Source organism: Aotus nancymaae, unplaced genomic scaffold (assembly GCF_030222135.1).
Source record: "Aotus nancymaae isolate 86718 unplaced genomic scaffold, 86718_ANA_hifiasm-v0.15.2.pri h1tg000044l, whole genome shotgun sequence".
Classification (NCBI taxonomy): Eukaryota; Metazoa; Chordata; class Mammalia; order Primates; family Aotidae; genus Aotus; species Aotus nancymaae.
In genome coordinates, this window is record NW_026988458.1 from 3,828,063 (window position 1) to 3,845,467 (window position 17,405).

Consider the following 17,405-nt stretch of genomic DNA (forward strand, 5'->3'; position numbering starts at 1 on the left):
ATTAGTCATCCTCCTCTCCTGGCTAAAGTGACCAATTAAGGCTTTGCCTCTTATTAACCCTGTTGCCTCCCAGATAAGATTTTTAAGATACCCAATCATAGAATTATCTGTGCTCTCTGGCCTCAAAAAACTGCACTTAGATTGTAAGAATGTGGGCTGGGTGTGGTGGCTCACGTCTGTAAAACCAGTGCTTTTGGAGGCCGAGGCAGGAGAGTCACATGGGCCCAGGAATTTGAGACCAGCATGGGCAACATAGAGAGCTCTCGTCTCTACAAAAAATTTAAAAAATATTGGGTGGGTGTGCTGGTGCGCACCTGTGGTCCCAGCCACGTGGGAGGCTGAGGGAGAGGACGGCTTGAGCCCAGGAGTTCGAGGCTGCAGTGAGCTTAGACTGTACCACTGCACTCCAGAGTGTTACTACAGATGTTACCCACATTAAAACTAGAGAAGGTGTGGGTTGTGGAATGAGGCAAATAAGCTGCAGCTAGAATTCAGGTGTGAGGCTCTGAGGAGGAGGAAGAGAATTGTGATTTCGACTGTCCCCCACGATGCTGAAGTCCTAATCCCTGGACCTAGACCTGTGACCTTATTTGGAAATAAGGTCTTCGAGGACGCTCAAGGTAAGATGAGGTCTTTAGGATGGGCCCATTCCCAGATGACCGCTCTCCCTATAAAAATGGACCCAGAGACAGACACACAGGGAGGACAGATGATGGGAAGACAGAGGAGACGGCCGTCTATAAGCCGAGGAATGCCGGAGCTCCCGGAAGCCGGGAGCAGGGTAGGCACAGCTCCTCCCGCACTGTCTCAGAAGGAACCAGGCCTGCAGACACCTCGATGTGGGGCTTCCAGCCTCCAGAGCTGTGAGACCATACATGTCTGATGTCTCAGCCGCCCAGTCTGTGGCACTTTGTGGCCTCAGCCCCAGGAAACTCGTACAAAGAGCTTAAGGAGGCACAGGCTTGGTGACCAGAGGGAGGAAAATGGAATCTAGAAGAGAAAGAGGTGAGAAAGAAGGTTGCAGGGCCTGAGGAGAGGGAAGGCTCCGGAGCTGCGGTGGGGAGGCATGGCGGTCACGGCAGGGAGGGGCTCAGAGGCCAGAGGGGGCGCAGGAGGGGTCTTGTCTCCCTCCGTGGCTGCCTCCCTCGCCTCTGACCCCAGCCTCCCCCGAGGAATCGATGCCGGGGTCGCTGCATGTTACTAGATATCCCGTCCTTCAACACCAGTGTGTGTTGGTTGCAAAAATGAAATTGTATCTTTTAGGATTTACCTTAAAAAATTAGGGTTCCACCACCTATTTTAGAACATTCTATTTTTTTTGGGGGGGGTATCTTATTCTGTTATACCAGGAGGAATATTTATTTGGTCGTCGACTTTTAAATGTTCAGTCAGGGCTTGGCTTCCAACTTAATTCACTGTTCCCTAAAAGATCTGATTTCTGCTCATTAAGAACGGAACGAGCCGAAGGAGCAACCTGTCCTATGCATGGGTGGTTTGGTGCTGATATCAACACCGCTTGCTTTGTGGGCGTCAGAACATGAAGGATGATGAAGAGAGGTCCGAGCTGCCGCACGGTCTGTGGCTACTCACGGGAGGGCCTGGGAGGCCGGGGAATCCATCGAGCCCCTCGCGGCCTGGGATGCCATCGTCACCTTTCATCCCGGGGACACCTGGGACGCCGGGCTGTCCCCGCTCACCTGGGAAGGGATTTGCACGTGAAGTGGCTCAGGCCTACACCCACAGGAAGGCTAAGTGCCCCAGGGGCCGCGTGGCCACGGAGGAACTGACCTTTGGTTGTGATTGTTCTGGAATCTCCTTTTGTTCCTTTGGGCCCGGGAGCACCAACATTGCCAGGGACTCCCTGTGGAAAACAGACAAAAAATATTTCTTCCTCCTTGCTACTGTGAGGGTCTGAGAAGACGGCTGGCAAGCGTTTTCATCTCACACAGCTTGAAGGCAGTCACGTCAGCAAGCCGAGTGGCATCCAAGGAGCGCTTTCTGTGACGCTGGACATGCCCCCATCCAGCTGCCCAGTGTGGGGGCCACAGGCCGCAGTGGCTTCGAGCACTGGAGCTGGGGTGGTGGGGCTGAGGAACTGGGTGGCACATTGCCTTTAACTTTATATAATTACAATGCAGCTGGGTGCGGTGATTCACACCTGTAATCCCAGCACTTTGGGAGGCCGAGGCGGGCAGATCGCTTGAGGTCAGGAGTTTGAGACCAGCCTGGCCAACATGGTGAAACCTCATCTCTACTAAAAATACAAAATCTTAGCAGAGTGTGCTGGCACACACCTGTAGTCCCTACTACTTGGGAGTCTGAGGCAGGAGGGGGAATTTCTTGAACCTGGGAGGCGGAGGTTGAAGTGAGCTGAGATCTTCCCACTGCACTTCAGCCTGGGAGACAAAGTGAGACTCAGCCTCAATCAATCAATCAATCAATCAATACAATGCAGCGGAAGTGGCCACAGGTGGCTGGACAGGGAAAGCCAGGTCCTAGGCCCATCCTCAGTGTCCCTGGGCCCTGCCCAGTGGTGTGGACACACAGGCTGCAGCCCGGGGCAGCTGAGTCACTGCCGTTTCTCCACAGAGCCCCAGGGATCTGCGGGGCCAGCGCCTTTTGAGAAGTGCTGAACTCAAACTCAAGGTGGCTTCCTCTAAACCATGGTCACTTAGGAGCCAAGCAGGTTAATCCAGGTATGGAGGATAAAATTTTCTGATAATTGAATATTGAGAACAATGAATGGTATTTAATAGACCATCTGTTTCCTGCACTGAGGTTACAGCTGGGAGAAACACACTTTAGAAAGAAGCTGCCTGCAGGGACTCTCAAATCGCAGCCTGGAAGATCGTGTCCAGCTCTTCCCACAAGCAAAAGTGAGCAGGGTACCCATCTCAGGGTTGTGTTTTCAAGTGTGAGCTGTGCTAGCTTTTGGCATATCTTGGTTGATGCCATTTCCAAGAATATGAGAATGTGTGGAGCTGCTTTAATTAAATGGAATGTTGCAAGTGTTTGGAGTTTCCCTTCTCCTAGAAAATTCCACATAGTCGTGATTTATTTAGTTCTTTGCAACTATTTTAGGATGCAAATAAATTTGCATTATTTTAGAATCTAGGAGAGTGCCTCACACACAGACCAGGCCCATTCATCAATACACGTTGGGTACATGGATAGAGGGACGGGCTTAGTGACCCACTCCCACACTTTAAACTCTGCCAGACTGTACCAGTACAAATATTAAAAACAAAGCAAAACTAACCAAAACACTCCCGAATGGCCTCAGGTATTCCCACTGCAGTGGGGTTTCCAGACAATCACAGATTTCAGTGCAGGACACCAGGCAGAGCCAGCAGCGTTTGAACGCAAGTTCTGTGGGCGTGTGTGCTGAGAAGGTTTTAGACATTTCAGGGGCACAGAATGGGATCCACTTGGCTTCTAGGAAATACTGAATCACTTCTGAAACAACTGAAGATCCTCCCAGCTTTGCCATTAGTGTATCTGCAATTCCTACCACATGCACTTTTTCTGAACACTTGAGCCGCTGTTTCTGCTTAGACAGCCATGATTCGGAGATTGTATCCTTTCTAAACTGGGGAAAAATGGGGCGCCTGCTGTTTTTTTTTGCATTTTCCTATTTGTTTTTTGAGAAACCTACGGCATGGATCAGTGAGGTGCCCGGGTCTCATTTTCGCCGGCACCGCTCCGTTCATGAAGCAGTCGGGCGTCATGAGCGTCGGCACCGCAGCTCGGCGGGAGCACAGTTCTCCTCCGTGCTGTGGAGTCAGATGTTTCAAGCTTCCTTGGCCAAGTGTCCTGAGCAATTTTTTTCCCTCTATTGCTGAATATGTAAAATAATGAACTTTTTGCTCTCTAAATTTCCTAAACTTCTATTTTTAAGTTAAAAAGTATAATTCCTTTGTCTACATTTGAAATTCACTTTGAAATCTTAGGTCAGCTAAAATCTGCTGGGGAAGAAAGGTCTGCTGCCCGTGACCTTTTTATAAGGCACAGAATAAAGGCCACGAGCTGATGTGTGCGGGGTCCACACCTCCACACAGGCACGTGCACTACTTAAAAATCAAAAGGTCTTGCTTTTTATCAGGTTATGGAAGCCTTCCAACAATGCTAAATCAGTTCTTGCTGAACTTGAGAAGGTGAATGTTCAATAAATAATGTGCTTTACATTAAAAATGATAGCAGTTTTTTTGATATACAATTCATATAGCAAAGTATTCACTATTTTAAAGCATAACATTCAGTGATTTCTAGTGTTTTCACAAGGTTGTGCAACCACCACTATCATCTAATTCCAGAACATCTTCATGATATCAAAAACAAGCCGCACACCATTAAACAGCCACTCCCCACCCCCACCCCCACCCGCAGCAGCCACCAATCAACTTCCTGTTTCTAGGGTGCCTGTGTGGACATTCCATGTGAATAGAGTCAGATAGCACGTGATAGTGTGTGTTCTTCTGTGTGGGTCTTAATCCACATGGCATACCACGTTCCATGTAAAGGTGGGTGCTATTCCATCGTACAGATGCTGTATAGAGTTAGCCGATTCATCAGGGATGGATATTTGCGTGGTTCTCACCTTCTGCCTATTTTGAACAAGGCTGCTCTGAACGTTGGTGTGTGTGTGTGTGTGTCTGTGTGTGTTTGTGTGGACATGTGCTTTCAAGTCTCTTGGGGATACACCCAGGAGCGGCATTTCTGGGTCATGTGGTGACCCCCGATTGAACTCTTTCAAGAGCTGTCAGTTGCACCCCTTCTCAGTCTCACCAGTGGACCTGAGAAAGTCCGTCTTGTAGTATGTGGGTTTTTTGAATGGTTTAGCCATCCCTTGGGTCCATGAGTGTTGCTGGTCTGAAGCAGATAAAAGGCAAGAATGGGACACCTGGAGAGGCCTCGGAGTGTCTTGCCAGCTTCATGATGAAACTGTTGCTCACCTTGAGTCCTGGGAACCCAGGAAGGCCGTGTTGGCCGGGGTCTCCTTTGTCCCCTTTCCTCCCTGGCTCCCCGTTGATGCCTGGGAAGCCCTTGGGTCCTGGCAGTCCTGGAAGACCTCTGACAGGTTCATCGCCTTCGGCACATCTGCAGTCCCCAGCATCACCTGCAGATGAGGGAGAGGAGGACCTCCTTGTTCCTCTCAGTGTGGTGGGGAGAGGGTATATCGGGTGGCGGGAGAGGGTATCGGGTGGCGGGGAGAGCTGGGTGCTGCGCTTGGTCCTCTATGCACACTATCTGTTCTGATGGGCACTGTGAGCCCCATTTCTTAGATGAGAAAACTAAGGCTCAGACTGAGTGACTCACATGTTCACTCACAGTGTCACGGGGTTCAGAACTGGACTCTGATATTTACTAAAGATACTTAAAAACTGGGACCACATTCAGAGGCATAGGTAGAGTTGTGGGGAGTGTGAAGGAGGTGAAGGAATTCAGCACTCAGAGCTGAAGATTGCCACCACTGGGCCAGCGGGCCGAGGGGAGGAGCCGGCTCCATGGAGCGGGCAGAGAGGGAAAGAGCCCTGGCCTCAGAGGCCAAGGTCATGGAAAGTCACAGGTAAGCAGGGAAGACATGTCTGACCTCTCTTCCTCTGTTTGCCATGGCTGAACCCAGGGAGCTGGGCAGCAAGGGAGCACCATGCTGGTGGCAGGGATTGGCTCCCCCAGGGCAGAGAGGATGCCCAGTGGGGAGGCCCCACTTCCCCAGGCCCTGCGGTGCCTGCTCTCAGGTCATGCCCATCCACAGTAGGGTGCTAAATGCACTGCCCATCCCACATATGCCAAAACAGCCAGGGCGTGGTGAGTGCCAGGAAGTGCTCCCCACGTTCAGGGAGGGGGAGCTGAGCAGGAGCACACCCTGCACCACACCAGGGGCCCACAGAGCCTCACAGAGGATGGCCTCAAGCTAGGGGCAGAGTCCCTGAGGTGACTGGGAAGGGTCAGGTGCAAAGACCACCTGCTCCAAGTTCACCTCCTCATCAACGGGGAGGGAGACCCAGGCAAGCCACGTCGCTCCGCTGAGTCTCAGTGGGACCAGAGATGGTGACTACACCAGTACCTCGCCATGGACAGAGGTCTCTACACAGACCTCTGTTACACTGCCTTGGAGCTGAGCCATTGAGACATCACCTGAGTGCAGCCTAAGAAGTAACTGTTTCCCTTTCAACCCAGCAGCAGGCTCAGCACTGCTTGGGAAGGTCAGTGACGAGGATGGCAGACGGTGCGCAGGGACGGTGAGGCCTGGGGGCCAAGTGCTCAGACAGCACCACCGGCTCCAGGCGCCTCCCTCTCAGTGTCACCGTCATGGGGACAGGAGGCTGGGAGAGACATGCAGGCTCATTTACATCTCCAAACACGTGAGTGGGGGACGGATTTCACCTTCTGCAAGGTGAGGGGACTCGGAAAGGCCAGGCTGTCCTCCTCATTCCACGTCTCCCACACATCCTTACCTTTCCATCCCTTCTGTCCGCGGGCTCCAGGGGAGCCGGAAAGCCCAGGGAAGCCCGCTCTTCCTTCTGCTCCTTTCAGGCCAAACAGGAAGCCTAGAGAGACAACCACAGACACAAGGCCTCAGCCCCACGGACGCCTGGGGTCCCATTTACGCGCGGGGCATTGGCACCATGGCTGCCTGGCGCCCCACCCAGATGAGGGGCACCAGCATCACGGACGCCCAGGGTCCCACCCAGACACAGGGCATGGGCACCACAGAGACGCCCAGTGTCCCACCCAGGTCAGGGCTCCCCAAATGACCCATAAACCCCAATTCCATAAACAAAAGCACATTTTTTCAAAAGAAAACTTAGTCTGTTTTGTGGTAACAGCCTTCAGGGTTGGAAAGAAATCTGAGTCTGCAAATTTAGTTTTTCCATTAAAGTATAGGGATAACAATCATTCCTTCTGAGACACACTGAGTACTAAGAAAGGTTCTGATTTTTTGATCACGTCACTTGGATTCCAAGGCTGCTACACACTCTGGTTCCCCCCAAAAGATAAAAAAAAAGAGATGAAAGCGGTTTTCCATTTTGATCTTTTTCTGAAATGGGAATGGAGATACACGTGTGCCTCCCCCCAGCACTTGTTTTCCTGTTTCACGCCTTACACGCACACACACTGTTAGCATAACTGTTATGCTAATTAAATGTTATGGTCAATCTGGGTTCAGCATGGTCGACTGCACTGGATGACCTCCCCCACCACCTTCCCCTTCTGACCCTCTCCCCCACAACTCCTGCAGGACTCAGTGATCCAGACGGGGACATCCCTGATGGTGACGGTGCAAGAAACACACTCTTAACGCCGGTAAAGTGTGCAGTGTCACACTGGACAAGAAGAGTGCCATCTGGTGGCAGGAGGAGGGGGCACGTCTGCAGGACAGACGCCGAGGCTGGGTGCACGCTCTGCAGGTGTGCCCGGCAGCAATCCGTCCTCACTGTTAAATCCAGTAAGGCCAGAGCTCCGACGGGTAAATGACACTCCCCCAACGAATGAAAAGGCATGTTGCCTACACACTACATGGAACCTCAGAGGAGCTGGGAATGAGGCCATTACAAAAGGCAGGCGAGAAAACTCTAACTTTAAAGAACCTAGCTATCTGCTTAGAAGCAGCAGGGGAGTGTGCATGTCAGAGAACTGCTGGTGAGTACAAATGTCCATGAAAACAAGGAAATGAATACTCTCCCCTGCAGTTTGCTCACTGCACAGGTATCGTAGCTCATTCATTCATGCGTTCGTCAAACACCCATCCAGTGGCTATGCTCTGCCAGGCTGTGTACCAGGTGCTGCGTGCATACGACTGGAAATGAAACCGAAGGACTCTCATGGAGCTCACAGCTTAGATGTGGAGACACACATGAAACACACGATGTGTGAACACACGAATGTGGATTTTAAATGATGGCCCGTGCTGTGAGAACAGAGGAAAAATAGCAGGGAGAGCCCATTGGAAAGTTTGGGGGTGGTCAGGAAAGTCCTTTCTGAGGAAGTGATGCTTAAATGAAAGCCCAAAGAAGAAAAAGGAGCCCCCCAAGTAGGTAGCGGGAGGGAATGTTCCAGAGAGAGGACAAGGTTTCTAAAAGGCCCTGAAGTAGGGGGAAGGCCAGCGCCAGAGGGTCGGGAGTGAAGGGCAGAGTTGCACAGAGGGAGGGAAGAAACCGGACTCGGGTTTTATCGAGGGCAGTAGGAAGCCATTAAGGGGCATGGAGGAGGGAGGGAGGCTACGCATCTGCCATGAGGATGACGGGCTGTCGAGGGAAGGGAGTGGGTGTCGTCCTAGCAGCCTGCGTGGGAAGCGGTGGTGGAGAGCAAGGGCACACACAGCATTGGAGAGTGGGACCTGCCAGGATGTGCGAGGGACCCAGAGCAGCCCAGGGTCCTGCTGAGCTCATGGGCTTCTGCAGAGGGGTAAGGACCAAGGGAGAGGCCTGCAGGCGGCAGGGGGTGGGGAGGGAGGAGGTCCAGAGCTCCATTTTGAACTGCACAGCTTGAGGTATTTGTGAGACACATACGTAGGGTTGACTCTGTGTCAAGTTAGCGGTTTCTGTGCATAGCTGAGAACACAGACTGGGGCTGCAGAGGAAATGAGAGGGCGCCCGGCACACACTGCCATTTTCTTTCATGCGGAGGACGGCTTCATCTAGGCAGGGAGTGCAGGGAGGGCAGGAGCTTCAGGGGAGAGATGTCGGGGTGGCGGGGTAGGGGGATTTCCCGGGAGGGGAGGGGATAAGACAGCACCTTCAGGAGGAGAGGCTGCCGCCACACCCTGCGCTGCAGGGGACAAAGGGTGACCTGGGACCAGGTCAGCTGCTGTGTCCGGTCAGTTGTGGATGTTGTGAGCTTTTCTGTATGTCGCCAAGCTCTCCCACTGTGTGATGAGACATGCAGTGTCACAGGTAGAGAAAGATAATCACACATACTTCAGAGATGTCAGCACTGTCAACCTGAGACACGTCATTCACTCAGGACAAAGAGGCTGTGGGTGCTCCTTACAAGGTAAGCATCGGATGCTTTGCAAATCTAGTCCCAAAGGCACAGAGTGGCCCTCTGAAGGCGACAGCCTTCTTTGCTTCCTGCTGCTCTCCTTTTCTCTAATATATTAGTCGTTTCAATGAGTCCTATAGAATAGCAGTGTGCCTCTTAGATGTCTGCAGCTTGATTTCCACAAAGAGCCCCTGGCCGAACAAGCCAGGTCTATGCTGACTTACTCTACAGTGGAACAGAACTTCCCAGAACGAAATTCAGTTAACCGAACTAGAACGGGGGAAGCGAAATATTTCACCCGGAAAGAAAACTGTCTTCACGGTTTGATTTTACTGGAGCTGCAAAATACTAAAAATTCTGGTTTTCATCAGTAGCAACCTATAAAACAGGATGAAATGTAGTTAACAAGAGAGGAATCTAACAATTTCACTCCAGGGGAAAAGTCCCAGAACTCCATGGGAATCAAGGTCATTCCTATTAAACTACAACCACACACACATTTTCCAAAGGCCATTGTGGTGGACTACTTTTGGTATAAGAAGTTGCTTTAAAAATGTTAATTTGGAAACAATGTGTCTCACAGGCATAATATATATAATTAGAGAATTTAAGTTGTAAGCTTTTAAAATTTTTAGCTGGTAACATTGACCTGATACCATTCCATTCATTTTATTAATTTCCTCATCAGCCTACAATACAGATCAGGAATTCATTTGTTTGCAGTTGACTTATACTAGTAAACCACTGGTTTACCAAGCAAGACTTGAAAAGCAAGAGAGATGCCAGATATAGTAACGGGGGATGGAGGCAGCAAACCACCTTGCCATGTGTGTACCTATGCAACAATCCTGCATGATCTGCACACGTACCCCAGAACCTAAGGTACAATAAAAAAAAAAAGAAAAAAAAGAAAAGCAAGATGGCATATGGTTGTGACTTTATCAAAATGGAATTTAGTTACAGGAATAACGGCAACGTTAGCCTTTGATCACAGTTGTTTAAAGTGGATTATTTTTTTTTTAATTGAGATGGAGTTTTGCTCTTGTTGCCCAGGCTGGAGTGCAAAGGTGCGATCTTGGTTCACTGCAACCTCCACCTCCTGGGTCCAAGTGATTCTTCTGCCTCAGCCTCCCAAGCAACTGGGATTACAGGCATGTGCCATCATGTCTGGCTAATTTTGTATTTTTAGTAGAGATGGGGTTTCACCATGTGGGTCAGGCTGGTCTCGAACTCCTGACCTTAGGTGACTGGCCCGCCTCAGCCTTCCAGAGTGCTGGGATTACAGGCATGAACCACCATGTCCGGCCATTAAAGTGGAATATTTTTATGCTTTTGTTTTTAACATGTCATGTTCTGCTCCAGAAAAAGAAAACTCAAAACATACCATTTGCTTAGGAACTATAATGCTCATAGAAACTTAGCCATTATCACAGCTGTCCAGGATAATAAAAAAAATTAAAGGCCAGGTGTGGTGACTCACACCTGTAATCCCAGCACTCTGGGAGGCTAAGGTAGGTGGATCACCTGAGCTCAGGAATTTGAGACCAGCCTGGACAACACAGTGAAACCCCATCTGTATCAAAAATACAAAATTAGCCAAGTGTTGTGGTGAATGCCTGTAATCCCAGCTACTCGAGAGGCTGAGGTGGCAAGATCACTTGATCCCACGAGGCAGAGGTTGCAGTGAGCAGAGATTGCACCACTGCACTCCAGCCTGGGTTACAGAGTGAGACTCTGTCTCAAAAAAATAAAATAAAATAAAATAAAATAAAATAAAATAAAATAAAATAAAACAAAAAGTTCACACTGCTCAGACTCTTTGGCAGGTTCATGATACTGGGAAATATCTACACCTAAACATTTTCAAGATAATGTGGGAATCTGTGGGGTTTCTAATTGAAGGAAAATCGTGAAAGTAGAAGTCTATGAAGTTAAAATTTTACTTTAAAATAGAAACAGAAACAGAGAAGTGACTACTAGTTTTTAAAAAGAAGATATCGCTTCTAATACTTCCAATGATTTTCCTTCTAGAGATGTCAAAGAGAAGTAATCTTCCAAAGACAATTAAAACAGAGACTTTGAATTTGACCTTTAACTGAAATCAAACACTATCCGTTAGCAAACACGGTGTTTTTCCTCCCTGAAGGGAGATTATCAGGAGCAATGCCAGGGAATTTAAAGTAACTATTTTGGAAAGAAGAGGCTGCTAACTTTTGGTCACTGTCACATAGAAAGAGACTATGACCTCGTATTTTCTCCCAACGTCTCCTATATTCACTCTCGTGAGAGGACGAAATGTTCCTATTGGCCATTTCACAACATTGAAAGCAGGGTGTCCAACCTTTCGGCTTCCCGGGGCCACACTGGAAGAAGAGTTGTCTTGGGCCACACATAAAATACACTAACACTAACATTAGCTGAGGTATGGTTACGTTTTCCGTCCCCACCGAAATTCATCTTGAATTTTAGCTTCCATAATTCCCTCATGGGGGGACCTGGTGCAGGGGAGGTAACTGAATCACGGAGGTGGTTTCCACCAAGCTGTTCTCATGACAGTGAGTGTGTTCTCATGGTACCTGATAGTTTTATAAGGGGCTTTTTCCCTCTGCGCTCCTCACTTCTGCTTCCTGATACCATGTGAAGAAGGACATGTTTGCTTTTCCTTCTGCCATGTTTGTAAGTTTCCTGAGGCCTCCCCAGCCCTGGGGAACTGTGAGTCAATTAAACCTCTTTCCTTTAGAAGTTACCCATTTTTGGGTATGTCCTTATAGCAGCACGACAACAAACTAATACAGCTGATTAGCTAAAAAAAATTTCAAAAATGTTTTAAGAAAGCTTATGAATTTGTGTTGGGCTGTATTTGAAGCCATCCTGGGCTGCCTGTGGCCCATGGGTTGGAAAGCTTGATCTTAAAAGCAAAATTCTCTGAATGCTGAAGCTGAAAGAACAGTCTTTTCTGACCGCAAGTGCCAGGCGGGACTGCATGTTTCCCTGCCACCTGAGACAGATCATTCTCAACTCAAGCTGAGTCACCTAACGTTACAACGTGAAAGTCATCTTTGCTGACTCAGGAATGCACCACCAGGTGGCAGGTGGGTCCATACTCCGGTGTTTGCCGGCTTCATAGACTTTCATGGGCTTTTGTCTGGACCTTGGCCGACGGCTGTCCCTTATTTTTGCAGATAATGCAGTCATCTGTTTTTGTCACCAGCTACTGTCACCTGTGCAGTTGTAGCCTTGGCTGTGCACAGGCTGAGAAGGCAGATTGTCGAGTTGGCTTAAACGTGCAGGTGTAATAGAAGAGAGAGGCTGCTGTCAGTCAAGGGTGAGGCCCCCACCCTGGATTAGGTGTGTGGAATTTATCACCCTGACACAGAGGCAGCGATGTCAGCTCACATCTGTTTCCAGAATGTGCAGCTCAGATGTTTCGCTGAAGGACGGCATTTACTGAAGCTGCAGCAGCCAAACCTCACTGTGTGGCATCCATGGGGTTGCGATACTCACGGGCTGACAGGGCTTCAGCTGCCATCCCCAGCTTGTGTGTGGACCCGAGAGCACCCACCAGCCCCTAATCTACCTGGACCCACTGCACCCTAGTCCACTGGCCTACTGGATTCATTCACAGAGTCATTTAGCAGAGAATCCCAAAAAAGATCCGGCTGGGATTGGGCTTCATCTGAACCTTAGGATACACCCTCCCTTTTGTTTCCCTTCACTCACCATCAGGCCCAGGTGGTCCAGGGAGCCCGGGGGGTCCTGGAAGCCCCGGTTTTCCGTCAAGTCCGGGTGGGCCCGGGAAGAGTGCGGGGATGCCGGGGTCTCCAATGAAGCCTTTGGGTCCCATCTCACCCGGCAGGCCTCTCCCCAGATCTGAAAGCAAACAGCATTCACAGGCAGAGTGAGTCTCCCATACTAAACCACTGCCTTTGCGTTCACGTCCAGAGGGACCCGCCAGCACGACCCTCGGGCTCATGGCCCTGTCAAGAAGCCATTGCTACAGTTCACTATCATTTTCCAACTTTAAAAACACCCCTCTCCTTGCCCCTCAAATAATGGCTTGATAGTTGTGGTCAACACTGGGCTACACCACCTGATGATTCTCCGTTCTCTTCCCAACCCACTGGTGGAAGCATGCCAGCTACTCATCATGGCACCATCTAACCTAGTTAACTGTCCTATGTGCAGGGGTTCTGTGAAGATGTCCAAAGCATGTGTGTGGTGCTCCCCAGAGCTGCTAAGACTAGTCAGTGGGGAAAAGTAACAACTACACAGCTCTGTCATCAAGGAAGGCTCACTTGTGTGTGCTCGGACCTGAGGGCAGGTGCTTTGGGTCTCAGGTGTTGATATCACGAAGCCACATTACCTTCAGCTCCGATGGAGATGCCAGGTGGGCCTAGGGGGCCCGGGTCTCCTGGCTCACCCTGGCTTCCTGGCTCCCCTCGGGCCCCTGGGAATCCTGGGTCACCTCTGGCACCTGGAAGTGAAACAAGTCCCACAGTAAGAACAAGACCGTGGTCTATGGATTGCAGCTGGCATTCGCTTTTGCATTGACTACATATTACCAGATGCTCCATATGCTGCGGGAGGCCTGCTAGGGCGTTAAGATGGTTAATACATGGGGTGGTCTCTATTTTTAGGGGGCTCATTCTCCATCAAATGGGATGACACAAGAGTCCTACAAATATTAAATGATACGGAATGTCAAAAAGATACAGGAAGGCTTCAAAGGCGGGGAAGATTATTTTGGGGAAAACCTGATATCAAGGAACCACAGATAACAACATTAATAGAAGTGACGATGTTTTGAGCCCTTACTGTGGGCCGAGGGTCACTCAGTGTTAAGTGCTTTCTGGCGGCAGTGCTGGGGTGCAGGGGAACGGAATTAGTGGAAGTCAGGTGAGGAAGCAGGCGAGTCCAAAGCTCGAATAAAGAGGGAATTGACGTGGCTGCCAATGTTGCCGGAGGCCTGGGGGCGAGGCAGCCTTACTTCCCTGCGCCTCACTCTGCCCCTGGGCCCCCGCTTCAACCCCATTAGGCTCTTTTTCTCATCCCTGGCTGCTGGATGAATAACAAAATTCAGCTCTTACAAACTTTCATCCGTGAACAAACAGACAGAGTGGTACGGCTATGTTCCTCTGCTGTGGAAACAGCATCGCTTTACCGTAGAACACGTTTTTCTAGAATTTAACTGGGAAAGATGAGAGGAAAAAGAAAATAGGACTTTCTGTCAGGTAGGCATTAGGAATTTCTAGGAACACCCTCGCTCTGCATGTGATCTTACAAAATGCCTTAAAATAAGGAGAGGGCTTGCCCTCTTGACTCTGAAGTCACACGTGCAAGGGCGGAGAGCATGACTCCCGTGCATGGTGTCTCGTGCTCGGGCAGCTGCACGCCGGGTGTGCAGGAGGCTGCGCTCCGCAGACAGACAGAGGCCCCGGGCCTGAGTCTGGCTCCTCCACCTAAACGCAGCCTCAGGCAGGAACTCAGCTGCCCTGCACTTCCATCTCTCCCTCAGTAAATGGGGCTAAGTCCATCTCCACCTCACAGCATCATCGGAGGGGTAAACGCCCTGAAAAGTACAACTAGGACAACTTTGAATGTCGCGTGGCACACGCTGCGACCTACACACGTTAGCCACCATTATGATTCAATAAAAAGACCTGAGAACATTTAAAGCCACAGACCTTCTCACTTGTTTGGAAGAATAGCAAGATTACTTTTATTTCTAGCTACCTTGGGATCATTTTTTTCAATACAAACCCCTCTCTCCTTTTTGCCTTTTGACAAGTTCTTGCAATGTTATGTTGAAAAAGATACCTTTACTGTCTCTTTTCCCTGAGGGAATCTGCTCAGTAGTCAACCTATGACTCTAAGAAACCCTGGAATGCAAGTCGGTCACATTCCGGCTCACCAAGACCTCGGGAATGTTGTCCTGTAGAAAAGGCGCAGGCAACCTCCACATTTCTGAATCTGCTCATGGGAAAAACGAATTTTGAAAGCACCCGTCTTTGCAGTGTGATTTCCAGGAATACTGTGCAGTGAGCAGGGAGGACCTGGGGAGAGCTGGGCTCTCAGTCAGCGACATTTTTAAAAAATGCAAAAGAAACACCGTCAGCATTGACTTAAAAATCATGTTCCTAACATCTCAAAGAGAATATTTCCGTTTTACCAAAATCACTAATAGGGAGTCAAGTCAAAGCGGGCTCGTGGCCTTTTAGTGGGTCTTGGGTTTGGTAGCCAGGTGGGCACCATGGATGAGGCAGGAAATGCCAGCTTCACAGTTACGGGCGTCACAGAAGAAAAGCATGAATTTCAAAAGATCCCCATTCATGGCTCCACACCTACCCAGACAGACATTTTAGGGGCTCCTTGAGGCACTGCCCGTGGCCCTGATCTGTTCTGTATTTTCATCAGCATTGGATGAAGACATTCAAAAGCCATTATCAAACTGACAGACGGCTCGCACCTAAGCAGGGAAGCAAATTCTCAACACCTCGGCTTAGAGGACACTGAGACCAGGTGACCTGCTGAGTTCACGAGGAAAACACCAGAGTGTCTATTTCAAAAACCCTGCCCTTCACAGTGCCTGTCTGATGTATATGTTTCAGCACGCAGCTCACTCACACCGTCAGGTGTTTGCTGAGCGCCAACCCTGCACCTGCCCCGTTCCAGACACTGGGAATACAGCAGTGAACAAGACAGGCTGAACTGGGTGCAAGGCTCAGAGCTGAATTCTCCAGCCGCAGGACCCAGATCAGAGTTCCACATGATCTTGCCAATTTGCAAGGCTGAGCTTTAATAACAAGATGAGCATTAGTGACGACACGCACAAAGTCCTTCGTTTACACTCCAAGGTTGACTGTGACAGTGGGGAGTGGTCGTTTATGTGCAGATTATCCGGGGATTTAGCTGCCTTGAAGTCTGAAAGCATGGGCCTATTCATGGTTATGGGTTATGACCAATTCCAGGCGTCGGGCTGACAAGCAGAGGGGCTTAAGAGCCTTGGCACATTCGGAGAAAAACTCCAAAGGTGGCTGGGGCTGCTGCCATGGATTTCTTCAGTGATAGTCCAGATGGCAGAACTAGAACTCTACAAGTTAAGCAGAAATGAAGGAATTTCTTGATGGAGGGGATTTCTCACTTGTAGGTGGTGAGGACTGCCTCAGGCCCAGGCAACATGGAAGTCTCCCTGTGACACATTTAAGCAGGAGGAAAACTGTACATGAGATTGAGAATCTCCAACAGTGAGGTTCTAAATTTCGGTTTTGTTTTGCTTAGAAAATCTGTCTTGAAAGTTCATGACTCTGTGTCCCTAGCAGGAGAGAATGTGTACGTGATGCTGAGCTATGCAGGTGAAACTGTTCACACACCTTTTGCTAGGGAAGGGTGAGGGGAGTAGGCAGGTAGTCCAGGGGGTCCTGGGTCTCCGGTTTCTCCCTAGAGAAAGAAAAGAGAACAATAGAAGGATGTGAGAATAGACTTTCGCAGTTGTTCACAGGATGGGTATTTCCAAAGAAGAAGGCTGAGCATGGAGCATCAGGTTAGCAGGGCAGCCATTTCAACCAGTGCAACCACAGACAGTGCCTGGGGCAGCATCCCCATGCTGGGGTGGCAAAGCCTGGCATCCCAGCCAGCAGTTGAAATCCTTGTTGAATGCCAGGAGACTGTGCTTTCTGTAGTTCAGACTATGACGTTTTGGGTAGTGACAGCTGAGCCGTCTGCTGAGGGTGGGCTGGGAGAGGCTGTGACTGCAGGACCCCAGTGGAGCGCCATCTGTGTCACGAGGCAGCGTCCACGTGCCGCCTTCACCTTTTTGAGCCTCACCCGGCCCAGAAGTCCTCTCCAGATGTGCCCCCATCCAGGTTCCCCATGGGTGAGTTCCCCTCTCAGCTGGACCAGCAGCACCTACCCGGTCCTCCACCTAACGGTCTCCCCTCCCTGCCAGCCCAGGAATTACTCACAGAAGCCACATCCTCCCTTGGACACCAGGGGCACCTCATCCTCTTGTTATATAAAGCCTGCCTCCCCCAGGCCTGCTGGTCCCCTCTGTGCCCGAGTGCACCCCTGCACGGCCCTGCGTGGCAGGCGACACCCTCCTCCCTGGCTGGGAGCACATGTGGCTCACAGGTCACCATCCACCTCGTCCGCCCAGTGTCGGGTGCCACGTGTTTGGGGATCTCATGCTTTTTAGGACAGGGAATTCCTCCACAGGACACTGTCAAGGAGGAGTAAGGCCAGCCAGGGTGGGTGAGACACCACGAGAAGCAAGGACAGGAGAAACGGGCTCACCTTGGGGCCCCGGGGCCCATCAGAGCCTTGATAACCATCCAGGCCTCGGCTTCCCTGCAGGAGAGATGTTTGCTTTTAATTTTTGTCTCTATAACTCCCAAAAGTGACTGCAATAGCATTATTATAGCTCA

At 50.2% G+C, this 17,405-nt stretch overlaps 1 protein-coding gene across 1 annotated transcript in view; it reads right to left on the reverse strand.

Moving 5' to 3' along the window:
• COL4A2 (collagen type IV alpha 2 chain) overlaps nucleotides 1–17,405 on the reverse strand; it is a 207,400-nt gene that overhangs the window by 48,016 nt on the left and 141,979 nt on the right. Inside the window, exons 16-23 of the mRNA XM_064361876.1 lie at nucleotides 17,275–17,328; nucleotides 16,356–16,422; nucleotides 13,349–13,459; nucleotides 12,706–12,855; nucleotides 6,459–6,551; nucleotides 4,953–5,116; nucleotides 1,789–1,861; nucleotides 1,591–1,697 (exon numbers count right to left, since the gene is read on the reverse strand). Of these exons, the coding sequence (XP_064217946.1) occupies nucleotides 1,591–1,697; nucleotides 1,789–1,861; nucleotides 4,953–5,116; nucleotides 6,459–6,551; nucleotides 12,706–12,855; nucleotides 13,349–13,459; nucleotides 16,356–16,422; nucleotides 17,275–17,328 (819 nt within the window). The remainder of the gene's footprint in view (nucleotides 1–1,590; nucleotides 1,698–1,788; nucleotides 1,862–4,952; nucleotides 5,117–6,458; nucleotides 6,552–12,705; nucleotides 12,856–13,348; nucleotides 13,460–16,355; nucleotides 16,423–17,274; nucleotides 17,329–17,405) is intronic.